This window comes from Pezoporus occidentalis, unplaced genomic scaffold (genome assembly GCF_034315485.1).
Source record: "Pezoporus occidentalis ecotype Australia unplaced genomic scaffold, CSIRO_AGI_Poc_V1 ctg103, whole genome shotgun sequence".
NCBI classification, from domain to species: domain Eukaryota; kingdom Metazoa; phylum Chordata; class Aves; order Psittaciformes; family Psittacidae; genus Pezoporus; species Pezoporus occidentalis.
Window position 1 is genome coordinate 1015114 of NW_026912812.1, and position 27748 is coordinate 1042861.

The 27748-nt window shown below is 44.5% G+C and overlaps 1 protein-coding gene across 2 annotated transcripts; it reads right to left on the bottom strand.

Annotated features, from left to right (window-relative positions):
• Positions 1-24947: 24947 nt before the first annotated feature.
• Positions 24948-27345, bottom strand: TWIST1 (twist family bHLH transcription factor 1). 2 transcript variants are annotated; one of them, XM_062616569.1, is made up of 2 exons: positions 26331-27345; positions 24948-25313 (listed from the first exon to the last, which is right to left on the bottom strand). In XM_062616569.1, the coding sequence occupies exon 1, from the start codon at positions 26935-26937 to the stop codon at positions 26374-26376; it is 564 nt and encodes a 187-aa protein (XP_062472553.1). In that variant the 5' UTR covers positions 26938-27345; the 3' UTR covers positions 24948-25313; positions 26331-26373. The 2 variants fall into 2 exon arrangements, with proteins under 2 accessions (XP_062472553.1, XP_062472542.1); XM_062616558.1 differs by having other exon boundaries at positions 24948-25666; positions 26331-27342.
• Between the last annotated feature and the right edge of the window lie 403 nt (positions 27346-27748).

The following is a 27748-nucleotide window of genomic DNA, read 5'->3' on the forward strand; positions in this document are numbered from 1 at the left end:
TTTCATCCCTTTAGATGCCCCTCCTGATCTCTCTTCACTATCTGTCATTCCCTTCATACACCTTCTAAGCAGCCTGGGATACGTGCCACGCAGTAAAAGGAAGAAATCAGTTTTACATTACACAGAAAAATGGTCCAGGCTCTTTTTCACCTGAATCATGTGAAAACCTGGGAGCTAAAATTGTTTGTTTCCTGATCTGCCTCCAGCCTCCCTCAGCTCCTCTTTAAAATATTAAAATATTGTTATTGTGAGGTTAAACATTGACACAGACATCTCAAATTCTTGCACACTACCTTTGGTACAGGAAAAAATAAAGTTGATTAATTATTTGATTTCTTTCCCAATCAAAGTTTAATTCCACATGGAAGTTAAAAAGCTTTAGAGAAACTCTATCCTATGTGTCACCAGAAACATCTTTACTTACTGCAGGAACTAGAACCATCTTCCCTCCTGATACTTTTGCTTCTCCGTAACAGAAGCTACCTTAATTTAGTCATTCTGATGTTCTCCATACTTTCAGGTCCTTCAACTCCTTCAAAAAAAAAAGAAATAATAAACTGAATGTAGCCTTTCATCTTTAAAAATATTAAATAAAGAAAAATGTTTCAAAGTCATCCACAATGTCTTTAGTTCATTTCATGAGTTATATTTCTTATATAAGACACCTAGAAACAGAATGAATATCTGATGAAATTTGTAGTTTCCATACTACATCTATCCCACTTGCACAAATCAGTTTTGTGCATTTCTTCTGTGTTTTCTTGTATGAAAGCTTTTTTTTTTTCCCCTAGGACATTGTAGCTGACAATGGGTCAGAACTGGCATGAATACTCATAGCAGTAGTGAAGTTATCTGTGTGATGGTCTCAGCAAAGCCAGCGAAAGAGCTAGAAAGCTGTTTTTTAAAGTTTTTCCAAATTAGAAATACCCCAGGGGAAAAGTGTATTATCTATTTTTCCTCAAGCGTAACTCACCTTTTGAAGTTGCTCCGTAGGTTAGTGAGCAGGGGTACAGCTGCACCCAAAAAGGTGATAGTGTTAAAAGTTAAAGTGTAGAAGGAAATAAAATACACTAGGTTATTAGAGCTAGAGCTGGGATGGCTCTGGTTCACATCAGGGAAACCCCCCTGGGAAGGAGCTATGCCCAGCAAACCTTCAGGCTGGTCCAAGAAAACTTCATTTTTACAAAGAGTTCAATGTCTACAAATTCTTTCCCATGCAAGCAGTGGATCAAAGCCTTTGTGTTCTGCTGCACAGCTCAGTTGCCAGGCTCATGACAGAGGCCAAATGAAAGCAATTTTGGGTGGGATTTCATGGAAGGTCACACCCCTTGGCTAGTTAGAAAAGCATTGGCTTTTTCAGTAGGACTGTGGAAAGAAATCCTATGAGAAGTCTTCAACCCTCTTAAACACACGTATGCCTATCTCACATTTAGGCAGTAGATCCTGGTGACTGCTTTGTCATGCTAATCTCTGTGACTGAGTACAGCTTGTCTGTTTGTGCCATCTTTTATGCTTCAGGTTACACTCCCTCACATCATTCATGTAATACAGAGATGGAAGGGTATCAGCAGTCATAATGATGCTCCTATCCAATTTCTCCATCATCTTGGCTTTCCTTATGTTCTCAGCTCAATGCCTGGAAACCTTACATGCTGCGATGAGAGATGCCCAGTTGCTCAGAAGCACACTTGTCCTTCATTACTGGGTACCCAACTGAATACCCTCACAGGGTGAGACTATGATTTTTCCTTAGCTGCTCTGCCTTAAAGTCATTAAGCTTCTTTTGGTACATAGCTGGAGTGTGACTTGAAAGTCAGAGGAAATTGCAGCCATTTACTCTGGGTATGTACTTACAGTAGTGAGAAGAGATTGAGGTATTGGCAGCAGCTCTGAGAAGACCAAGGAGATAGGCACTTGAGGAGGGTCAGTGGTGGAGTGAAGATATGAGAACTTTAAAGAAAGGAACAAAATTTTAATCAGGATTTCCACTGTCCAACAAGAAACAGAATTTTTTTTCTCACAGTATCTTCAATAGGGAAATATTAAGATTTACTAACTAATAATACTAAAAGACAGTGATCAATAAAATAACATGATAAAAAGAACGTAAAATCTTATTATTCTTCAGTTGAATACAGCTTTTCCAGCCAGGTCTATAGGGATATAAGCTGTCAAGTAAAATGATTCATCTTCAACACCTGTTTCATTTGAGGCAGTCCTGTGCTTAAAGTGAGTCTCCAGAATGTTTCAAGCATCTCTAATATAAAGGGAGAAAGGAAGGTTATTGCAACCTCCAAAGTTAGTCAGATGCACAAGCAGGTTGCTGCAGCAACCTCCAATGTAAGTGGACCCCAGAGTCAGAGATGTGCTTTTACTAGCTGGTGAAGAGCTGGGGAAAATGTAAATCTGTCTTGCTGTATAAGCTTGCATTTCCCTCCCTATTTATTGCCTTCATAATGTTTTCTGTCACCACTTTAGCTGAAAATAATATTGAAAAGGCTTTTCTCAGTTTCATCTGCAGTAGATTTATGTGTAATATCACAGCTGACCACCAGTGATACCCTAGATTTGGAAGATAAATGTTTCAAGTGAACACTTCAGTATATACTTGTCATTTTCCTCTGCAAGAAATTTTCCATACCACAGAGAAAACAATGTAGAACACTGACTGGAGATATTACAGCAGTGCTCCAGAGTTAGGAAATTATTTCTGTTTCTCTTAGAGTTATAACATCCATCTCTGATCACTGTCAAATCTAGTGTGAACCCAAAGAGTTGTGAGATGGGGTCTGCAGACATTTAAAGAAAGGAGTTAGTAACAGGAACCTCATACACAAAATCACCTGTTGATTTCTTCTCAGGCTAAGGTGAGGGAGAGATGAGTCACACTGACTACCCTGAAAACAGTTGAGGTCATCCATTCTTGATGTTACTTAGTGCCTTGATCCTGCAACATCCTTGGGAAAAGAAACAGAAAATGGTATTCCAGAAAAAATGGGTCTTCTTTTGGAGTGAGTTGAGAGGCTTTCTCCGTTCCTGTATAAACTGAGTAGTCAACAAGCTGTTATCTGCTTACATCCACGGATCCTGTGCATCACAGGGGCATAGCTGACACACAGTGTTTACAGTTGTTACCCATTCAGGGTCTATTTGAATTTTTTAGTATTGAGAGAAATCTGAACAAAATAAAGCATTAGCTATTATAGTAAAATAATCTAAACCCAGTGAAAACTCAGACGATGAAAGGAAAATAAACAATACACTTGCTCTTCAGCAAGTTTAAAGTAGAAACAACGAAGACTTGCAGCACAGACAAAGCAGGATAAATAGGACATGCAGAGGACTTGTGGCAACCCAGGGCACAGCAGAGAGCATTAAGGCTGAAGGGCATGTGAGAGAAAACTCAGAGGATGCCAGGGTTCAATAGTTAGCAGAGAAGGGATTTATAAGGGCTGGTAGCTGTCAGGTCTACGTTCTTCCCTTCCTAAGGTCACTGCCTTGTTCAGGGGAGGTTTTAATCTCTTTTACTCTTGGCTCCATGTGGTTATGCAAAGTGTGAAAGGTCCATGCTCCACTTCTTAACTGAGGCACACATCCATACTCCTCTTTATGTGGAGAGGGGAAAGGAAGAGGAGGGGAGGGAGACCCCTGCTCCAGTGGCTATTTAAGATCCTCAATGTACTCCATCTCACAGGAGTTCCAGGGCCCTGCACAGCAAAGAGCTGTTTGTTTTGGCCATCTCATGTAGCCTCTTAGAACCCAAAATGGTTTTAGTTATTCTTTCTGTGTCTCGATATGCCTCTGAAGCTAGGACTGAGACTGCAGAAAGGGACTGCAGGGGGAAACTGCTCATAGTCCTTAAGCACTCATCAGAACGAGGTTAAACATATTCCTTCTATTCAAGGAAATGAGGAAAAGCATCCTCAGTACATAGTAGACATTACTGGTGCTAGTGCCAAGGAATTCAAACATCCACTAGGATGAATAGTCTCTTTAATGTCTGTGTAAGCTGTCTTTTTCATTGAAAGGGTGATTCTTCTATATGTTCTAAATTAAGTATATTTGGGCAGGTTTCTTTGATATCCAAGATGCTTACAGAGGTTCAGAATAGGGTTAACGATCAAAATGTGGCAGCACTTAAGCCACAATAATGCAAATACAAGTCTTCAGGAAAACATTCCCAAAACCAAGTGAAACCAAACCAAGCAAAAGCAAGAAAAGTCAAGTAATCTCATTCTTTTCTTGAAGTTTCTTTTGTGTAGAACCAGGCAACTAAATTCTGGCTGTGCAGAGAATCCAAGGCTTTACCATAGCTAGAGATATTCCTTGGTGAAACACCACTGAGTCTGGGATTCTTGAAATAGTAAGTTCTAAGAAAGACAAAAGTCTAATACTTGACATCTGGGCTGTTGAACCCTTTCCCAGGCAGGCTGAAGAAATACAGGTAGTAGATTTTTCTAGTAGATTTTTACAGCAGCTCATTCTACCACTTTGAAAAGCACCCAGGCTTCTACCCTGGTCCCAGCACACCCAGAATTTTTTCCACTTCTATAGGTAGTGAATATATGCCAATGCTGGTGTCACAGACTAGCCACCAATACAAAGGATGACTGTTGCTTACCTAAAGGGCATCTGCATGCAAGAGTTTTCCACTTTTTGCAAAGTGGGGTCAAAGCTGCACCATCTTGTCTCCAGATTGGGAGTGTCCCAAGCACTGCATTGAGCTGTGTTTGGCTTCTTTCTCTGACACATATTTTCTACTGTCTTTAGACGGATATCTGATGATTAAATCGGACAAATATCTGATGATTAAATCTTTAAAGCCAGGTCATTGCAGATGACTCTGAATGTGGTAGACATGTACTCAGTTCAGGTGTTTTATACATCTTAGTATATATCTCTTTTGATGCCTAATAGCTTTTCTGATTCAATTTCCTCATAAAGAAAAGAAGGGAAAAAAAACACTAAGGATTTGGGATGCTCATGGAGAACAGGAGCAGGGTAGATAGACTGTTCATAACTGATCTGCTTTAGGTAACACTGAGTTCAGAAAAAATAAATGAAATTTTTCATTGCAATAGATAAGATAGCGTTAAAGTTTTTTTTTTTTAAAATAGCAGTTTAAAAGACAATAATGTTGCTCTTACAAAATGTTTAATTAAAAATGGTAAAAACTTCTAAGCACAATCAAGAAAAGGTAGATAAAATTTCAAAAGTATCCAATCTCAAAATCAAATGTAAACGTGAAGTTTAGGAACTAAGCACACGTAGGTGTGGCAACATCTAAAATTGCCATAAAATAAGATAACAGATCAGTCAAGACCTTTTCCTCTTTCTGCAGCACTCTACAGAAAGCATAACTATGTCCCCTTTTCCTTAAGCTGTCATATATGTACGCATATACATATACACTTCAGTTCTCATGTGAAAGATGCCATTCTGCTGGTTCACAAGTTCTCATCATTGGTCTTGAAATCTCAGATAAATTCACATTTGCATTTATGTCCAAGAAAACCACTGGTTTGCCCTAGCTTTCAAGGACAGGGTTTAATATCAAGTCAACATCATTCACAGATCAGATGCTCCTTCCCCTGATGTCAGCAGGAATATATCCAGTGCCAGTGTGTAGACGTGATGTGCCTTCTATAACCTGTTGAACCAGAGGCCAGAAATGACACTGTAGTCAAGTGTACTGCTACAGGTGTTCCTGAGCCTATGCTCAGCTTCTCCTCCCCTTCCCCAGAGGTCATTGCTTGCTAAAATCTACCTGCATAACTGTGTATATGGTAGATAGGTAGATAGATAGATAGATAGATAGATAGATAGATAGATAGATAGATAGATAGATAGATAGATAGAGATAGAGGATTCACTTGGACACTTTTGAGCCATTAATTTTTTCAAGACCAGTCATTTTTTGCCTCCTCCAAGACCAGTAAGAGAGTAAAGAAGCAAAGGAGAATAGCATAAAGACTGAGTGAACAAAGACACAACCAGAACTGCCTATCTGATGGCAGCCTCAACACCATCCACTTCATTCCTTGCCTGCCCAAAAATGCCCATATCAGAAATAATAAAGTAAAACCAAGAAGAACCCCAGGCTGATCTAGAGATTTAAACTACTGGGAAACTGGAAAATCTTTCCACACCATGCTTCTCATTCCTAAATGGAATAGAGATGTACTGTCATTCTAAAAAATGATTATATGTGGGCTCTGCAAAAGCAGAGTCATTGTTATTCCCACAGCTAGGGCTAATTATGCATTGCTAGGAGGGAGTCCTGGAAGCACTTTTAAGTATTTGCCCGTTTTATGCCTGGATTCAGTGAGGCAAATTGCATTTTGGGATGGAAAACAAGAGCCAAGCTAACCGAGGAGGTTCACTCCACCTCAATTTCTCCTTCTCTCAACAAAAGGGGGACACGGCAAATGAAGTCTGTGATGTTTTCAGGCAATGATTACTTGTCCCTCTAGGCATATTCCGCTGTAAATAGTTTTAAACAGAACAAGTACACCAAAAGCAAAGAGCTGGTGAGGAGAGCAGCGGTGGATGTTTCCCTTTTAAGTAACTCACTAAATCACAGCAATTGGTTGTTCCAGCAGATTTCAGAGGATAATGCATTTCAGCCTAGGCTTCTTATATGGGCAGTTTCCCTTAAAAACTTTGTTTCCCTTCCCAGTCAAAGAAAGAACACTTTAGGAAAGATTTCCTTCATTTCTGTTCATTTTCAGGTAGGATTCAGGATGGTGGAAATTGCCTTCCTATCCCCTGAAGGATGGAGCTCAAAGCACATGTTCCCAAACTGGCACAAACAATATCCAAGAATAAGGAAAAGATGGGAGAATAGAGCCCAGCAGTAATATTTCCTTGCACTAGAATATCCACCGTTGCTTCATGCTATCCTAACTCTATGAGTTGTGGGTGCTGATGGGAGTCCTACTAGTGACTCTCATTAGTTCATGATTTCATCCATAGCCTGCACAACTGGAGATGTCAAGTAAAAAGTAGGGAAAAGGATTTACTTTGTGCACTAGACACAACTGTTATTTCCAAATGCACTTGAACAAAAACAGTATTAGGTGGCTGATTTCCAGCAACTAAACTTGAAAAAGGCAAACTGGAGATTTGGTTTGGAAGGAAGTAAGAGAATTACCTTCCAGGAGATTTCAGAGATTTCTTCACTTGAAGAAGAGGCTTCATGGAGAAATTTACAAAGGTATTTGCAAACGAGTGGCACCAGCAGTGGTCAGAGTTATAACCGCAGGCTGTTTCTGTGTCTGTGTGAATTCAGGATGGATCTTCTCTCTCTAAGGAAAATTTATTTTCTAATGTGCCCTTTTTTTTTCAACCAAGGGGTATTTTCAGCCAGCATCAGTTTTTACCTTCTTGTCATATTGCTGTTCCACTTGCAATTTAAATAGGGACAGAGATGGTGCTCTGCCAATGCCACACATCCCTTCAGAGGTTCCACCTCCACATCTGTTGCCCTGCTTGAATCTATAAGCTAAATTATTGATTGAGGTTCAACAGAGTCTATACATTTTCCCTATTAACCCACCATTTAGCAATTCCCGATTGGTGACCTTAATGTGCCTTGTGGATAAAAAGCTCCAAATCTTTTTCTGATCTGAGAAAAATGGGAAAATCAGGGGGGAATGTGCATACCCACATGAAACAATGTTAGTAATCTTTCAGCTGTGAGTAACCATACATTTGCAAAGTACTATGAAAATGAGCTTTTTACAATTATATGCAGTCATTACATGTAACTAGTGCAAGTTTCTTTACGTTAATGCATCAGCCAATTAGTTGACAACCACAATTAATCCTCCTTTCTCTCTCACCTAGTTAGCAATGAACTAGGTCTGTGTGTACTTGAATTCTCATGTGATTCTTAATTGCATTGTAGAATATGATCAAAAGGGTCTGTTCAAACGTGAATGATTGTGTTGCTCACTGTACTTGATGGCAATTTACTTAAATATGATACTCTGCAGGAGAACTTGTTCAAAGTAAAGTCACAAGCAGTTTATCGTCTCCTTGTGTGTATTTAGGATTATTGCCTCTTAAAAGCTTTAAAAAAAAAAAAAATCAGAAGATAATGCCAAGAGGAAGAGTTCAGGCACTGTTATGACCATACCCTCCATTATCAGTGTGAGGCAAAATGTGTAAGTCTCCAATTAATAATATGAATACCTTTACTCAATAATGCACAGCCTCCTATTCTGAGACAACACAGAGGTAATGCCATTGATTGATAGCAAATTCTTCCAGTCTGGCTACATTCCATGCACCCATCTCATCTGACCTCAGCAAATAAATCCTCTCAGTCCTGGTGACTTCTATGAAGACTTGCAGTCTACAGGCACAAGCCTAGGAATTATTGTCAAGCATCAAGGAAAGGTACACTGTTATGATGAAAAAGCTTCATGCAACTTGATAGTCACAGATAAGCTGTTGAAGCATAATGACAAATACACTACAGAAGGTAAATTCTGTAAAATGCCAGAATTTTGGTTCGCAATTATCTGGTCTCTACTAGTTCTCCCACTCTTCCTATTTCATTAATAAAATCATCCTTCACTGTAAATTAGGCCCCAAGTAGAATATTAGAGATAAAATATTCCACTGGTCTTGACTGTCTTTACAGCATAACTTTTGCTCCTGACTTTCAGTCTTCCATGCTAGCAAACTCCTGAAGGCAAGTGAGGTTGTAGTAACAAAAAAACTTTTGTAAAGCTGAGAATTTCTCAAGTGAGAAGTGACCTTAAGCTTTTTCCCTCCTTTTTGACAATAATCATGTGTTCCTTAGAAAGTTAAGGATGTGTCTAAAAGTACTAACTGCTCAGGTAGCTCCTGTTAACTAGGTAAGAAACCACAAGGGCAATACCCATAAGCACCCAGACAATCAAAATTTGTCTCACTGCCCTGCATTAGCTTCCATGATTTAAGCATGCACCACTCCAACAGTTCCCTAGACCGTAATCTTACAGTTTACAGCTCTATGTTTTGATTATCACTATTAATTCTGCATATGCCAGCATGCATAGGTGTTCTGGTTGTTTTCAGCATCCTTTTTATTTCAGCCTTTTGTGATTGATGCAGAAGATGCTGTTGCATTTATTGATAGGACAGTGTTTCAGGCAGGTAAAGGCTTGTGGAGTACAGAAGAGTAAGAGGAAACCTAACTGAGGGCTGAGATCTTGCAAGCAACAAAGCAAACCTTAAGGAGCAGCTCATCAGCCCAGCAGAACATGTCTAAAGTTAGGAGAATCCCCTGACCAAAAGCTGTTTGGGGCAGGCTAAAGGAGAAAATTCAGCCAACAAACTATGGAGGTAAAGTCAGCAATGGCTGTGGAGTGGCTCCATGTGGCCATTCATCATACTAAATTAACCTTAGTACAGAAAGGTATCACCCTTAGCAAATTCACCCTTAGCACATTTGTATTTCACTTAGGCTGTTGCATCTAGGTGCTACAGAAAATGTTTAGCAGTCCACCCAGCGACATAACTCCCTCACTGGAGACACCAGCTGTACCTATACCCGATGAGGTATATTAAGGCTGGAGTATCAGATCAGAGTTTCAGCTTTAACTCTCAATTTCCTGGCTTTTTGTGGGATTTAGGCAGACCCTTAATGTTACTTTAATGTAGGGGGTTTCTTGTGGTTTAATATTTCTAAGGGCAGTAAATTATTTCCAGCAGATGTAAAAAGGACAAATTTCTCCTGTGGTTAGTGACCACAAAGCAAAACAAGAAACAGAAATGCTCAGGAGTAGGGTTCTTGAGGAAAGGTTATAGAGCTTTAAACCTCCCTTTTGATGTTATACGCAGAAAAAGAAAGTTCAGTACAAGGATGAAGATTAATACCTTTACAAAGCATGGTAGCAAATAAAAACAACCTGTATCCATCATCTCTGTATATCCATACAAAAAGCTTTTTATCTGCTGTATGAGCACTTTGAAACAATGCTGCAGCTCCCTCATATACATCCCATTAAAATGAACTGCTGAGTAATAAATGTAGCCCAGCTTGTGAAAAGAGGTTCCAAACTGGCAAACGATGAAGAAAATGTTGCATCAAAAAAAAGTGGTTTGTTTGTCGCAGTCATAAAATGGTTTGGGTAGGAAGGGACCTTAAAGATCATCCAGTTCCACCCTCTCTGCCATGGGCAGGGACACCTTCCTTCCACTAGACCAGGTTGCGCAAAGTCCCGTCCAACCTGGTTTTGAACACTGCCAAGGATGGGGCTGCCACAGCTTCTCTGGGCAACCTGTGACAGTGCCTCACCACCCTTGCAATATAGAATTTCTTCCTTATGTCTAAATCTGCCCCTGTCATTCCTGTCACGTGTAAAGCCATTCCCCCTTGTCCTGTCACTACATGCCTTTGTAAAAAGCCCCTCTTCCCGATTTCTTGTAGTCCCCCTTTAAGGTACTGGAAGGTTCCTATAAGATGTCCTTGGAGCCTTCCCTTATCCAGGCTGAACAACCCCAGCTTCCTCAGCCTATTTTCATAGGAGAGGTGCTCCAGCCCTGTGATCATCTTTGTGTCCCTACTCTGGAGTCACTCCAACATGCCTACATCTTTCTTACATTAGGGGTCCCAGTGCTGAACACAGTACTCCAAGTGGGGTCCCATGAGAGCAGCATAGAGGAGTAAAATCACTTCCCTCGATCTGCTGGCCATGCTTCTTTTGATGCAGCCCATCATACAGTTAGCTTTCTGGCTTGCAAACACACACTGCCAGCTCATGTTGAGCTTCTCATCAGTCAACCCTTTTTCCAAGGTCTTTTTCCTCAGGGCTGTTTCACCTTTCCCATCTGAACTGGGATCCCAGTTTCCCCAGTGAACTGGGAGAGGAAAGAGAGGTGAGCTGATGCCTGAAATTGCAGTAGAATTGTTACTACAGCCGAGTGGAGAGAAGTTGTGAAGATCTGACTGACATTGTCAGATAGCGTCCAGAAAGTTTAGAAAGTCACAATCTGTGTGGCTGGACAATAGCTAGCTTCATTATCCCAGACCAGTCTCTTCCAGTAACTGTTGTGACTGTAAGGCTTGAAAGCACCAGTTACAGCCCTTGTGGGACAGATGACCATGCAGGCATTAGGACTGCTGGACCTGTGGAGTCACTCCTACAGCAGCAGTGTGCCCGCAGATGCCTACTGTGTGCCCCACACAAAGCTAGTGGGTTATTTCTCTGCAGGTTTCCAAGGCTTGGCTAGCTGATGTGGGGCAGGTGGCCTTGGCAAGTCTCCTGCCTATGTCTCTAAGCCAGGCTTGTGCAATGAAAAGACGCTGTCATGGCTCCTCATAGCCACGGGGAACAGCTTATTTTGCTGACAATAGAAAAGTCTCTGTTTCCTTAGTTATGAACATCTGGGTAAAAAGAGTAAGTGTTGAGAAAATTAGACTCTTTTCAGGAGGCAAGATATTTTGTTAGTACTGGCAGATATATCAAGGATTGTTCATATGAGCTTTGTTCATAGCACCATTTAAAAACTCTGGTTGTACCAGTCACAGAGCAGATTTCCAGAAACAACTGTTTGCTTCTAGCTAGGGAAAGAGAGGCTTTCTACTGGCATGAGTTACCTTGTCTGATGCCAGAGGGACCACATGCACCTGCATTAAACTGCAGGACTCAAAATGAATTTGCTTGGTTTTCTCATAAAATTTTCAGCTTCCTGGGATTATACAGTAGAGAATGCTACTAGTTCAATGATGTCTTCAGGAGCAACTGTAGGCTCCTCACTCCAGAAATGTTACCATAAATTAAAGGAGAGGTAAGAATGAAGGAAGAGATTGTTTGCACCGTTCTCCCATGAATTCTTGTTGGAGCTGGATGAAATAAAGATATGCTGTGTACAGAAGTCAAGAAAACTGAACACTGCCTCGAGATTGTGATCCTTTTTCACAATACAGCTATTCTTGCCCCTACAGTGGCGATGGGAAGAAGAGGTTTAAAAGAGAAAAAAAAAAAAAAAGGTGGATGGAGTCTCAAATAAACACCACCCCAGATCTTTTAACTACAGCTTTTGGGAGGGATGTTATTCTGTTAATACAGCTATGAGCTCTATAATCTGCACTGGAAAAGGCACACTCACTATACTTGATGAGGCTTCAAAATGTCCAGTCTAGAAAGCTACATAAATATTACTTCATTGAATTATTGACAATTTTCCGAGACAAATTACTAAATTAATTAAATTAATTTAAAAGTTAACAATCAATTTAAAATTAATTTCAGGGATAATTAGCTTGAATATTGCTAACCAGCTTCTTTTGCTTGAAAGAAGTTAAAAAGTTCACAGTGTCCCTTGCTGCATCATGGTTTGCAAAAATTATTCACTTCAGGCTATGGCTGGAAGACATTATTTCTGGCAGAATGTGGTACAAAATTCACTCAACAAATCACATTCTACTCTGTGAATCCTTTTTCCTCAGTAACATTGGAATTTCATTCTTCTTCTCAAAGGCCTACCATTGTTTGCAGACGTTAAGGCCTTTTTATAAAACAAAAATTACTATGAGCAGCTCTGGGACCCCAGTTCACAGTGAGTAACTCCTTACTTCATTAATGCCTCTGTTGGCTTTGGTGGGACTATTTATAGAGTGAAACGCTACTCAATGTGAGTAATAGGGTCAGTGCCTGACCTAGCAATGCATCTTGACTGTTCCCATAAAAAATCTAGGCATAATAGCATATACTTTCTTGGGAGCATTAGGTTCTATTTAATTTACACGGGATACAGATAGAGGTAACCTTAACAGAGTCTGCTTGGTTCAGACTGAACTAGCTTTCATTTTGTTCTGAAAGAATTAAATACTGCACATTTTAAGGGAGCAACATGTTCACTGTTGTTAATGTAATATTAATATAATAATAATTGTCTGCATTGTATCTGGTTTACCCAAATTCTATAATGATGGGGAATTAAAAGCAAATACTCAGAATGGCAGTCACACTTTTCTCCATGGTCTGCTATGAACATCTATTAAGACTGCCTGGTTTAACTCATCTTCATATATTATACCAGTGGAAATATAACCAATATGTATTCTATAGACATGTAATTCTATGGATTAAATAAAATGGTATATGTAATAGTCTATATAGTGTATATATAATACTATACATTGAAATAAAGAATTAAATGCACTGTAATTAAGTAACATCTTTCGTTTGATATACTCAGAATATTTAAAGCTTAAAGAAGTAAGACTCCCACGTACCTGCAAAGTGGGTAAGTGTTATTTAACTTTAAGAACTTACTTGTATTCTGCAGGAAGTATAGAGCAGAACTTTGAAAAAGCTTGGACTGCCCAATTTTCCTGGCTGATGTTAATAGTTTTCTCTGCCATTATAGGGCATAAAACATACGCAGTCTTATGGTATAGTCTCATGGTATGGTCTTATGGTCCTGGCATTCACCTGGGATATCTGCATTGCTCAACAATGGTGAAGCTGTGCATGAATAAGGTAAAAGGTCACAAATTAATAGCAATAAATCATTTAAAAAACATTCTACCACCAAGCAAATTTGGGGTGCAGGAAAGGAAGGGATTAGCAACACATGGGAAAAAAATACCCATTTTTAAACCTAAGCCCTTATAAACCAAAACTGTTCTAGTTGCCCTACCTCCCACTGCACAAGTAGCTATGGAATAGAAAGATAATAACCACCTAGTGACCAGTCAGTAGCCAATGTCCTTTCCAGATAAACCTCACTGGTCAAGCACCTGTTATTGAGGACCTGTAAATACTAGAAGCAGGTGGTGTATTAGGGGAAAAAAAATGGAAAATTATCCTTTTTACCCTCATCTGATCTAAATCTATCTCTGCTCCAAAAATTTTTCTTGTTGTTTTTTTTTTTTTTTTAAGTTTTCTTCATGTGCAGTAGAATATTGAAATAGAAGGAAAACGGAAGGCAGAAGAGATTTATTTCACATATAAAGGCAGGAAAAGGTCATTCTAGAGAGAACAGATTGGTGACCAAAGAGATGGTGAGAACAACAAAGGGAATTAACAAAGGCTGGGTGCTTGAATATGCGAATGTGTTTGGGCTAGGTAGACAAATAGGCTGCAATTAAAATGTATATTGGTTTAGGTACCCTATACAGTTACAGGTACCTTACAGAGTAATTCTTCCTAGTTAAAATAATGAAAGTGACAGCATAGATGTGTGTTTTATTTCAACAGATTCTAGTACATAGCACCTGAAACTGATTCTCAACTGCTACTGCCTCTATCTGGATTAACGGCAAGTCTTGCTAAAGAAGTCATGTGCGACAATAACAGAAAGGCTTTCTCAGGCTGTTCCATGTCAGTCCCCTACCTCTGTCAGATTGCATTGCCCTTTATCTAACTCCTAGTTTGGATATGCTTAAATAACTCAGTAGTAGCCCGTTCCTTTGCCCTAGGAAATTAAGGATTCACACAGAGTTGATCCCATTAGATCAGGCCCTATAAGGAACATTCCTCTTCCTGACATTGGTAATGATTGGTATACTGAAGATATTTTTAACTTTAGAATTGGGGATTTCCCTTCAGTTTCTTCAGAAAAATGTTTGGGATTTTTTTTTTCTCTCTTCCCATGCCACATACACAAGAGGAGATAACTCATTTTAGACAGCAAGAATCTTGTCAATAGATTCTTTTTCTTGTTGACCACACAAAGAAATGATAAACACATGTTTTTCCCTGCATATAGACATTCAGCACCAGTCTGTTACTAAGAGGGGTGCAGGTAATCACTTGCCTGAACACTGATGTGCTATATGCCAGTTTTAGAAACTCTGTAAGGGTTAATTGCAGATTCAGGGACTTACATTGCCTTTTGGTGGGGACACTGTCTTGACCAGCAGGTATGAAGTAAATTGTTGAGTTACTTCCCAATACCAATACACAGTATCACATTTTTGGTGGTGTAAGTGCTCCCATATGCTACAGAAATAATTAAATTTTTATTGACTTTTTGGCCTGGTTCCTAAAGATGAATATCCTTCAGATGCTAAACATTTGATAGGTTTGAAGTGTGGGGAAGTTTCTTTTCATTCCGTGGAAAATATGCATGCAGTAGGACAAAGGCAATCTTAAGTCTTTCGATATGGTTGGCCAACAGAAGATAGGAGAGAGGAGCCTTTCATTAAAAGAGCAGATTGTCAAACTGCCATTCTTACATGTATTAACATTTCTGTTGGGGTTCAAAGCAACAGGATCAGTTCTGCACAAAAAAATTAAATGTGAATTTGACCCATTTGTCATCTGCAGGAAGCAGATACACTTGTAAGTTGAAATAATGTGGATGCAAGCAGAGGGGTCTATCTTCCCCTTCCCATTAGTCTTACACACACCCAACAGGTCCTGTTTGACAATTTTCAGATAAATGCTGACGACCATGCACCAGGCACAGCTAATTCTGTATTCAGGAATATTGCTTAAAAGTTTGTATTTTCTCTTTTTCTTTCCTTTTCTTTCTCTCTCTTTTACTCTCTCTTACTTTCTCTCTTTCTTCTTCTTTCTCTCTCTTCTTGTTCTGTTGGTTTTATTTCATAGAGCAGAATTTGATCACAGCAATGAAGAATCTTAGAAAATCAGACTGACTGGATCATATTGACATTCCACAGAGGAAGTTAGCTGCTGTTGCAATGCTAACTCTAATGTGGTGATAGTCCTTTCCCCACCTAATACTAGCCAAGCTCAATGTTAATTGTTTTCCTTGATGTATTCAGTATGGGAGGAGGGATTATTTCAATTTCAGATGGAAAACTCTCTTAGTGAGATCAAACATTAAGTCCACCTGCCAAGAAATGCAAGTAAGAAGTCACCACATAGTGAATTCTGATCTATTTTTGTTTTGATTTCCTGCTGTTCATGAGAACCAGGAATGCAGATAAGGCTCCACCGTCCATTGAGAGTCATGTGTTAGCAAGGCTTCCTCTACTTCTTGGAGAACACCCATCCCCTTGCAGTTTTTGGCCAAATATTTTGCTCTCTGTAGACCATTGGTAATTTATCTGTGACTCATCTCTGGCAAGGGAATCTGGCCTGCTGCAGTAGCCTGGGAGAGTCCATGATGATTGATGTGCTCCAAAGATGAATGCCCTCTGTTTTCATGTTTGAAATTCTCCTTCCATCATTGCCTCTCTGTCCTGAGAAATCTTTGAAAAGCCTTGTATTGAAAGGAACTCCAGAGACTCCTGGTCATTAAGCTGGCCAAATGACAAAAAGGGCAGAGAAAAGTTGACAAACTGTTTGAAGTGCAGCTTAAGAAGTCAATCTGAAGAAAGGATTTGAAGGGAAGGGGGTGTCCTGCACTCCTCTGGATGGATAGGACAGATTTATGCCATATGTCAATGAATAGCCCGGATGTTGGAAAGTGGTAGAAACCATTGTAGAAACCATTTGAACTGCTGGCAAATCTCATAAAAAAAGTTCCTTACCGGGCTTACATGCCACCTTATTACCCCAGAGCAGATGTTTTAAAGAGCAGGTATAAACTCTCCCTGGCTATTGCAAGCACGTTTTCTGCAAGGTGAAAGGTTTGGCATCTGGAAGTGTCAGAAAGGAGTTTTTTGCCATAAATCACACCAAAAAGCACTCAAATTTGACAAGCGCCTTGAGACCACTTACAGGTTTACCCCTAAATTCCAAAATCAAAGAGCAGCCCCTCAAGCTGTAAACTCCTATAATACACCAAATCTGACATAAGAAGATGCGTTAGCGGGGAGTTGAATTGTGAGACTGTCCCTGGACTCCCAGACAGGGGCTGGGACACACAGACCTGCATGAACTCCCTAGGTTCAATGCTCCAACGATGAAGGGGCTTTGTCTTCACTCAGCTGCAAATGCCTTTTCCTTTCCCCACTTTTTCCTCTCCACCTCTTCCTTTCGCTGCCCAGGTCCCAGCAGTAGAGCCAGCTGAGGGCAGTCAGAAGCTCCTGGGCATGAGTCCCCTGCTCTGTGCTCAAGTCTGTCCTGGGGCTGAGCCCAGCACAGAAAATCAGACATCTCATACTTCATTCTTATGGATAAAATGAATATTTTTGTCACTATTTCTTCAGCATCCAACCTTTTTTCTCTGATCAGAAACAAAATACTGTAGCACCTCTGCCCTTGGGGTAGTCACCAGTGGCCATGAACTCCCTCCATGTACATTTTTTCCTGCTGAAGTGCCTCCATAAATAAAACAAGCCTCCATAAAACAATAGGAAAAATCCACTCGCAGCGAGACTCCTCGGAGGCACTGAGAGTGGATGAGTGGTCCGAAAGGTGGGGATAGACAGCTGCCCCCCACTTGCTCACACAGACAGCTGTCTCTGAGCGGTTCACTTCTCCTAGTGATTTATGAAGCCCTTTGATCAGAAGCAAGTTTTAATTGCCTGAACTGCAGAAACTGACACGTGCTTCATTAAGTCAAAAACTGAGCCTCTTCTCCACTCCCTGCTCTTCTCTTCCTTGGATTCAAGCCATGTAGGATTTCGGGAATCCACCCAGTCCCTAACCCCATCTTTCAATCTAACTGGGTATCAGCTCAATAGTTGACATAGGAAGGGAAAAAGAGCGACAAAAACCCCAAACGCTTCTCTCCCTGAAGCACCATCGGGTTCCCCAGACCATCCATCCAAAGTCTCAAGAAGAGGCCCCGGGAAGGAGAAGGGTGAAGGAGCCCTCCTGGTTCCGGGGATGGACCCCTGAGGGAGCCCGCCCGGCGGGGACAGACCCCGGGAGGAGCCCTCCCGGTGGAGCCCCCACAAGCCCCTCCTGCCGGCGGAGTGCCCCGTCCACCGGACCCGGGTCAACGGCGGGGGGCGAGCTGCCCGCACCGGGTCTGGCCGGCACCAAGGGGAGAGGGTATCGCTTTACTGCTGGGCAGGCAGAAGAAGGGCGAGTGTCAGGCACTGTCAGGTATTAATAGGGCTACTTCTACCCATTAATGCCATGCCTTTGAGCAAAGGGGTTTCTTTCATGTTCTCCCCCACCAATGCTCTCACAGAACTCTTAAACTCAGGAATTTTCCAAATCAAAGACATAATCGTTGTCCTTCTGTCCATTCCCCCCTCGTCTCTGCCACACACACTATACCCCAAACTGCTTTAACTGTCATTAACCCAAGCACAGATGCCTGTTTAAGTTCTTGACTCAAGCCGGAGGACATTTAATAGCTGACTGGATTAAATATTGCAGACTCCAGCCCAGAATCTCTTTGAAAACACAGGTCGAGGACTATGCCTAAATTCGCTGGATGAAAACTGATCTATGATATATGTTTTAAGTTCAGATCTGAGGACCGAAAAGAAGGGGGAAGGGAATCTGTTCTGGATCTGGTTTATATTGGTGTAAAAACCTTGAAGTTGAAAAGTGTTCCAGGGCGCTTGTAGAAGGAGGAAGAGAGAGAAAGGGAGAGGGAGAAGGAGAGAAAGAGAGAAAGGGATGGGGGGGGGGGGGGGGGAGGGAGAGAAGGAGACGGAGAAAGAAAAGAGGAAAGAAAGGAGGGAAGAAGGGAAGAAGGAAAGAAAGAGAAAAAGAGAGAAAAAGAAGGAGAGAAAGAGAGAGAAGAAGGGAGGGAAAAGGCAGAAAATAAAAAGAGAGAAATAGAGAAAGGCAGAAAGAGAGAAAGAAAGAGAGAAAGAAAGGAAAAAATGAAAGAAATACCCTAATTAATTAGCTAATCTTTCTACGTGGTAAATGGATATATTTTCCATCACAAGTAATTAAATATGAAGCACAGCAAAGCACTTTGAAAGTGCTGAGGTTCGGTGGAGGAATTAGCCGCCTGTTTGAAATTAACACTAATTTGGCTCCTGCATCAACAACCTCTCCGCAGACAGCATCTCACTCAGTCACTAAGCATGTTTGATAGCTCCAGGGTTCAGAAGCGAGTGCGTGTTTGTGCCTATGCATCCAGAACATGTGCACTTTCACACGCGAAGAAAAGCCTGACTCCTTTACATCTTCTGAAACAAATGTAAAAACCGTTCTCCCTTTGTTCTCTAAATTGCGTTAAAAAATGCAAGACAAATCAGCTTTTGCTGAAAATTCTGCTATCAGTTGAATACGCCGAGTCTGTCATTTGTAGCATCGATTGATAAGAAAGGAAAAAAGGACGCCACAGTTAGTTTTTTATTTTAAAGCACTTTCATTTGCATTCACTTTAAACGTTTTTACAAGATCATGTGATTGGGATTCAAGGGCAATAAATCTAGATTGAGAATCCTCAGGGATTTTTAGACTGATGCTATAGATTATGGGTAGCACCTCAGTCTATTTATCTGCATTATATACGCCTGGATTGTCATTCTCAAAGCTCGTGTGCTTCATGTGATTCTTTTTCCCTTTGAAAACATTTGGATAAAAAGAAAACCTAAGACTGAGTTAATTTCTGCCTGACGAAGTTCAGTGAGAGCTCTTCCGTTATTTAATCCAGGTATCTATAATAAAAGCCTCCACCGCAGTTCAAAATCAACATATAAAACCCACTTGCCTAAACAGATTCGCAGAAGCAAGAAAGGTATATTCACAGCTCATCGAAATGAGTTGTGAATGAAGCTCACAGAGCACAGGCAGGTGTCTGTAGAGCCCCCAGCCTGCCCCGGCCGCACGGTGGGTCCTTCTCTGGGCACCGGCCGCCTCTCAATGAGCCGGGCTGTGCCTGCAGGCTGATGGGCTAGCAGGGGGGGTACCTGCCCCCCTCAAACAGCCTGCCGCAATACCGGCAAACACCGGTATTTGGAGATGTGACACGCCAGAGGTTTTGAAGCTCAAGTAACAGAAGAAGACCTTCTGAAAATAGAAACAAGAGTGCAAAATATCAAATTGTACATAACAGTCGTTCCGTAAAACCCCGGAAAGTGGGTCTTGCTGCTAGCGGAGTTTGACTGCGCCTTCTGAAAACTCCGAGCTGAGGACAGCTTTTCATTTCCTGGAGATCCGCGTCGCTGACGCCCTCCCCGCCGCCGGGCAGGGCAGGGCAGGAAGGGCAAAGAAGGGCAGGAAAGGGCTGGGGTCCCCCCTCCCGAAGTCCCTCTCCCCGGCGGCGGGCGCACGGCCGGGAGCGCCGGGCAAAGCCGGGCAGAGCCGCCAGCTTCTCCGCGCTCGAAGAGCTCGAGGCTGTCAGCCCAGGCTCTCCCTCGCTCCTCTCAGGAGTCTCTACCCACCTTCAAACAGAAGGCAATTGATTAGTCTCAGTTTCTCCTCCCAGCAGAGATCCGATACTTTCCTTGGGATCAAACGGACCCGAGACTAAAGGAAGGGGTCGACGGACAGGAAAGAAGGAAGGAAACGGAGAGAGAGAGGGAGACAGCGGAGAAAAGGGAGAAAATGAAAGAAAGAAGGAAAGAGGGAAAGAATGGAAGAAGGAAAGAAAAAAACGGGGGAGGGGAGAAGCTGAGAAAAAGAAAAGAAAAGGAGAAGGAGAAAAAGAAATAGAAAGGAAGAGCAACAGGCAGGGGAGAGAGGGAGAAAGAAAGAGAGAGGTAAAAGTAAGAAAATTGGAAGAAACGAAAGAAAAAATGGTTGAAGAAAGAGAGGGAAAGAAGTAAATGAAGGAAGGAAGAAAAGGGAAGAAAGGAGAAAGTGACTTTGCTTCCACACACTGGAAGAGGATAGCAAGTTTGGACCCAGCAGCTGCGTTTTCCTTTTCACAAACAAACAAAAAAGTAATATTTCAGTAGAACCTAGACACTGTATATCTATGTACAAACACCCACATATCGAAAACGAGGGGAACGACTTATGCTTGATTTTCTGTGAGCCTTTCTCTTCCCAGTGTTTATAAGGCGGGGCTCTATTTGCAAGTTGTACATCTGTTCGCTTCACGTGACATTTTCATAAAAGCTCTAACATCTGGTCAAAATAGACCTCCTTCAGGTACCTGCTTAACTTTTCACATGTCAAAATTTTCCCTCTGAAGCTCCTCTTTCCCCCACGGCTGCAGCCGTGTGGATTGCTCCTTTCTTGACTGCTTGTTTAATGACTCTGTCGCGTCCAGAACAGAACAAAGCAACCCTAAACATGAGGGGCGACCCCGACCCTTCCCGAGAGCATCCTTCTTCCCCCCTCCTCCACATTTCCCCTCATTAGGAGGGCAGAGCGGGTCTCCGGCCAGCAGGAATATTGAGCGGAGGGATTTCGACATTGCAGACACCAGAGTTTGCCCTCCAAGCAAACCCGTGGTTCTGCTCGGGCTGAGATATTGCACCAATTCTGGTAAAGCTCCCAAAGCCAAGCGATGGGTACTTAATTGTCCCAGACCGATTCCGTTATTATTTATGTTAATGGTAATTGCTGCTGTTACCGCTGTAGCGGTCTTGATTCCCAGGTGTTTCGTCGGGGTTGTTCTGGAGTGAAACGTGTCCTCTTTTGCCCCTGACCATGTAGTGAACTAGGGAATTTTCGTAAAGTTCCTGCAAATTTACACCACCTCTTTATGAAAAGAGTGGAGAAGTGTCGGCTACCCAAACGAGAAGACTACCTAAATAAGTGGGGTGCAAGTGCTCCTGAAATGGGGAATTACTGGGAGAATGGGCAGATTTCCCCCTATCTAAGTATTTGGGTTAGTTTTGCGTTTTATTTCGGCTTTTTAGGCGGGTGTTACCATCATCATTATGTTTCCGGGACTTTATTGTTCCTGCTCTGTAAGATTGCTCTAAACCTCCCGCAATCTCGATCACTGGGCCCTTATAAATGGCCGGCTGTTTGCTTAAAAAAAAAAAAAAAAGGGGGAGGGAGGACGATAGGACGACGACGACACACTTTTGTACAAGTGATTTTAACCTGCTCCACCTTCAAGTGACCTGCCAAATACTCCGTCTTACTTTATAGACATCTGGGAATTCCATACATGCCTTAAACTCCAATTACACACCTTCAAAGGACACGTGCTTTGATTTGCCAAGAACATTAAGTGGACTGAAATCGAAAGAAGCTGGTGCAGAAGTTAATGTAAAATACATCCTGTGCCATGTTTACTGCGGCCAGGTTACGTGTGCGGCAAATAAAGGAAGCCCTGGTAGGATGTGGAGGATGTGTGAGCCTCCTTTTTTCGCCTTAGCCTCCCGGATCCCTCTGAGGGGTGAACTGAACTTTCCATCACCACCACCACCACCCTTTTCCCAAAGACGCTAATTTATGGCGGAGGGCTCCCGCTCAGCGGGAGCAGGGCAGAGGAGTCAGCGCCGTGTGAACCGGGCCAGCCGGGAGCAGGGGGCACCGGCGCAGGGGGCAAAGCCCCTTCCCGGGCATGGCTCCTGGGGAAGCCGAGCCCCGCGGTGGCTCGCCCCGGGCGGCAGGTGCCCGCGCTGCCGGCGCCGCAGGTGAGCCCCTCTCCCCCTCCTCTCTTCTGTGACTTCTGTGTCCCCCTCCCCGTTTTCCCCCCGCCACCGCGCGTTTGTTTGTTTTGCTTAAAATTACAGATGCGGGGGAAACCGCCTGACATCATGGGAGCGGGACGAACGTGCACTTTGAAGGGCTCCTGGCCAGGACTTCAAGTGAAATCATACGCCTGGGAGGAATCCGATACCGGCCTGGAGAAAGCAGCCCTGCCAAACCCAGGAATGCGGTGCGAGGGCCCGCTGCCGGCACCCCCCGCTCGCAGCCCTGCGGGAGGTTGAAGCTCAGAGCACCCGCCGCAGCTGCCCTCCGCCGGCTCCGCGGGGCTCGGCAGGGAGAGGCAGCTGCTTGGACCCGGACTTCTTCTTCGTTCGGGTTTACTTTTCTGCGAGTAAACGGGGCATAGCGATGCCTCGGAGAAAGAAGCAAAATCGATCAGGACTTCAAAAGTCAGAGTTCATTTTCTGATTTCAAGAGTGGTTATAATTCCCAGAAGACAAATTAATACACATGTAGTTTTTGCTGTTCCTTCGGTAAGCCCGGCTCTGATTTAATCGTTGTTGGCTCTAGCCCTAGGAACACCAGGTCTCTGCAGTCCCCAGTTCCAACCCAGGAAAGGGCAAGCTTGTGTTTTAAAATCAGGATTGTCTCCTTTTAAGTAATTTATTTATTTATTAATGAAGCAAAGGTGGCAGTTGGCAGCGGGAGCGCTCCAGCTGAGTGCCCGGGTGTCTGGGAAGGCTGTGGCACCAGCAAGGACACGGCCGGAGGGACCCGGGGTAAGGGGGTAAGACCTGGCCGTGGCATGAGCCCCACAAGCAAGATCTGAAGGGAGGGTTCTTACCTGGGTGCTTCAGCTTGCTGGAAAGGTCTAGCACAGGCTGGGCCAGAGGCCTCTTGCTGGTTGCGACGGAGTCAAGAGGGTTTAAGTCCAGGAAGCAGCGATGCTCCGGGTTTCTAAAGGCAAGCACAGCTTGGCCCTTGACTTTTCAAATGCACTTGCTTCCTCATTCATATTTCGCAGGTATTCCCGTCCACGAAATGCAACTTTTCCTCGGCACCCAGTATCTCAGATTTTTTCGAACCTGTTTTCTGCCTAAACGTGAGGCTTTACCCCCCGTTCCCTGGTGTGATTTCTCCCTCAAAAGGAGCAACCGGAACCACCCCCAGCCTATCAAATCCCCCCCTGCCCTTTGCTTTTCCTGCAGCCGAAATACCGCGGGCACACATTACCCCCTCCTCGGCAGCCGGGTCGGATCGGAGCGAGGTTTTTCGGGAGGTGCGAGTGGACGAGTGGGAAGCTGCGGGTGCCGGGGAGCCTGTAGGTGTCCGGGTGGCAGCAGCCGGGGAGCGGGCCGCGGTTCCTCCTCCTCTGCATCACGAAGGGCCACGACCACCAGAGCCCCCATCCAATTTCTGAGTCCTTTCTAATCCGGCAGTGCAAACAAGCGCGGAGGGGTCTCTACTGTAATTGCACACTGGCCTAAAATATGCACGATATTAAATTCATAATACTGTTATATCAGCAATAGAGGGTAATACGTGGGTATGGAAACAAAAACATTCAGGCAATAAAGTCAGCTCAACCTGGGCTATGCAAACAGGCTCTGTTTTGAAAAAAGCACCCCTTCCTATTTACCCTGGACACTGGATGAACCCCAGCAGGGTCCCTGTCGCGGCGGACTCACCCGCCACTCTCCGCCCCCGTGGGGGAGCAGGAGGTGCCGCTCCTCGGGCACGGACCGGCTGCAACGAGCTGAGAGATGAGCAAGCGACATCAGAGGAAGAATCAGTTGTCCGGTTATAAGGGCTGGTTTTGGGTTGGTTTGGGGTTTTTTTCTTTTAGTTTGAACAACTTCCCTTTTCACCCTCCTCCTTCCAAGCCCTTATATAGGGAGATTTCCTCTCTCTTACATCTGGGGTCTCGCCGCATACTGGGACCCCGCGGAGGGCATGGGGAAAAGAAACAGACGCAACATGTGCCCTGCATCTAGAAAACGAGAAGAGGTAGGGTTATCATATCCCTCCATGCTTTGCACAACGAAAATGTGATCGCTGGTGTGTACATTATATAAAACCCTAGATAGCAGAGCAGTCAAACATCACTTCCACCGGAAAACATCACTCGCTAGACACTTCCCTATTTCAGACTCACTTTCTGTCACTTTGCCTGTGGATGGACTAATCCTTGTTTAAAAGCGATGCCTCTTCTTCGGGGATATAAGCAAAACCGTTTGCGCCGAGGTCCGGGGAATGAGCCCGGCTCCTGCCTTACATCTGGGGGGCAAAGCACAACATTAGCGCCGGAGCTCTGCGGTTCTAAGCTCTCACCCTGCAGAACTCTGCGGAGCTTGGCGCTAAGATTAAAGGGGGAGAGTGAGAAAAGACAGAATATCTTACATACACCACCCCGCAAATGCAGTGTGCTTCAGCACAGAATAATAAAGCTGTCTCAATAAATAACTTGCCTGTGTCTGTCAGTAGCTAGTTTATTTGCGTTTTTCGCCCGGTTTGTTTATACTAGTGCCTCCTCTCTCTTGGGTGTCTTTACAGCTCAACAAGCAGGTATTTATCTCCAGTTCCAACCCTGAGTTCCCAGAGAGACCAAACTTTAAGGTTATTAAAATTTCAATCATATTTATTTATTGCAGAAAAATAATATACAATGATATTTACAAAACAATCATAAAAATAGGAATGCATTTAGACACCGGATCTATTTGCATTTTAACATGGGTCATCAATAAATAAATAAAATGTTTTTTTTTTCTCAGAGGAAAAATAATAATAATAAAAAAGTTAGGAACCGGGTATATAACAGCTAGAGCCCAGCTTATTCCCCCCTAAAAAAAAAAAAAAAAAAAAAAAATTGGTTTTCATCTCTACAGGGATATTTTTTGGTTGATTGGTTGGTTTCATTCAAGAATGAAGAAAGTCCACAATAATGTATTTCCTTTCATCAGTGGCTCATAGACACGACCTCTTGGGAATGCATGCAAAAAAAAAAAAAGGCAAATAAAAATAAAAAAGTTAAATTCCAACATTCTTCGTCAAAATAAAAAAAAAAATGAACTGTTTAGACTTCTATCAGAATGCAGAGATGTGTGGATTGTACCGACGCCCAAAGTATAGTCACTCTCCAAAGCCCTTGTCTCTTTCCTTAAGTGCTCCCCACGCCCTGCTTTGAATTTGGATATTGCTGAACCCAGGACACTCTTTTAATTTCCAATAAATCCTTGGTACTCTTTTTTTTTTTAAGACAAGACCAAATGAATCGTATCCAACTTCAGAGTCTCTAGATTGTCCATTTTCTCCTTCTGTGGGAACAATGTCATCTGCAAAAACCCAGAGACGGCGGAAAACTCGTTACTGAAATGAAAGACACAAACATATCTTCCTACACCTCTCTGTCTCTGGAAATACACATCTTGGGAATGAGTGGAGGAGGAAGAAGCCCCTGCCTCCGCCGAGCAGGGGGTGCGGTGGCCGAGTGACACTCCAGCCCGGCGGATCGCGGTGCCAGAGCCGGAGAAGGGGTAGGAAACCCTCACCGGGAAAGACAAGAGCGGATACAGATTCTCTCCAAAATACTAGCAGGAGCACAGCTGGAGGAACCATCCCAGCAGCCCCGCTGGCTCCGCAGCCTTTGGTGAAGAAGTGATCCCAGGCCGGCCCCATCTGGCCAGGGTGCACCCGCGCCACCGCCGCCTCCCTCCCGCAGCCCACCCCCGCCGGCAACAAGTTTGGGCCCCTCGAGGCCGGGGCGCTCCTTGGGCTACACAGGGGGAGGGACGCACTACGGTGGGGGAAGGCTACTCCAGCCGCCCAGCTTTCCGGCCGGCCCTGGAAGCCAGGCCCCGCCGGACGGGGAGGTTCCCTCTCTCCTCACGGTCACTCGTGCCCGGCCCACGGCGCAGCTGGTGGTCCCTTGCCTCCTTCTCCAGCCCTTCCTCCCTCCAACCTTCTCCCCGCCCGTTTCGGAGTCCTTCCCTGCCTTACCTAGGGCTCCTGCCGGGGAGATGCGGGTGGGGGACGCCGCCTGCTAGTGGGATGCGGACATGGACCAGGCGCCCTCCATTCTCCAAACCGAGAAGGCGTAGCTGAGCCGCTCGTGAGCCACATAGCTGCAGCTTGCCATCTTGGAGTCCAGCTCGTCGCTCTGTAAGACCTGGTAGAGGAAGTCGATGTACCTGGCCGCCAGCTTGAGGGTCTGGATCTTGCTCAGCTTGTCCGAGGGCAGCGTGGGGATGATCTTCCGCAAGGCGGCGAATGCTTCGTTCAGCGACTGCGTGCGCTGCCGCTCCCGCACGTTGGCCATGACCCGCTGGGTCTGCAGCTCCTCGTAGGACTGGGGGCTGCCGCCGCCGCTGCTGCTACCGCCGCCGCCGCCGCCGCCCGCCCCGCACTTCTTGCCCCGCTTGCCTTGGGCCGGGCTGCACGGCTCGTCCGCGGCTCCGACGGCGCCGCCGGCGCTGCGGCGGCTGGAGCGCCGCTTGCGCCCCCCTCTCTTGTTGGGCAGCTGCTGCCGGTCCGGCTCCTCTTCGCTGTTGCTCAAGCTGTCGTCGGCGGGGGAGACTGGAGAGTTTGACTCGTCCTGCTGCATCATCTCTGGGGGCAGACGCGAGAAGCGGGCCGGGAGGGGGGGGAGGGCAGGGAGAAGAGGGGGGCACCTAACCCGCCAGCTCCCCCTTGATCGGCTGCTTCGCTGGCCTGCAAGGAGAGGGAGGAGGAGGAGGGAGGGAGGGAGGGAGGACCTCACTTTGGGGGGAGGGGGGATGGCATCAGGATCCAAGAGGAAAAAAAAAGCCAACAAAAAAAATTCCCTCCCGATCCCTCCTTGGAGCCCCTTCGAGGTGTCTGGGATTGGGAGAAAGTTGAAGACTTGGAGGTTCTTATAGCTCCTGCTGGCGGAAAGTTTGGGGGCAGCAGTGTCATTGGCCTGACGTGGAGAGGAGGGACTTTTGCTGAGTTTTATAGGAAAGTTTCCGCTTCCCCCCCTCCACGCCCTCCCCCAATTATTTTTTTCAAGCCATTCACAAGTGATCTGCCCCCCCCACCCCCCCCACCCCGCACACACGTACATCCTTACCCCAACCCCTTTCTCGGCTTCCCTCTCCGCGTTTTCTCCCTCAGGCTCCTTCGGTTCGAGCTCGGCTCGGGGTGGTGCTGCGGAGCCGGGGCAGGAGGTGATGGGGTGCCTGTGCACCCACCCGGGGCTGCGGACGGGCCAGCTGGGCTGCTCAGTGCCCGTGCCGGGGGGCGGCTGCCCCGGAGTCGCCCGTGTCGCTAGGACTCTCTCCTCTGCAGCGGGCACGGCTAGCTGCTAGGGGGAGAAAACTGAGATTACCCGTGGGGCAGCATCCAGGCACATCCTAATTTTGTCCCGCTCTTGCACACGCCGCTGTCCCGTCACCAAG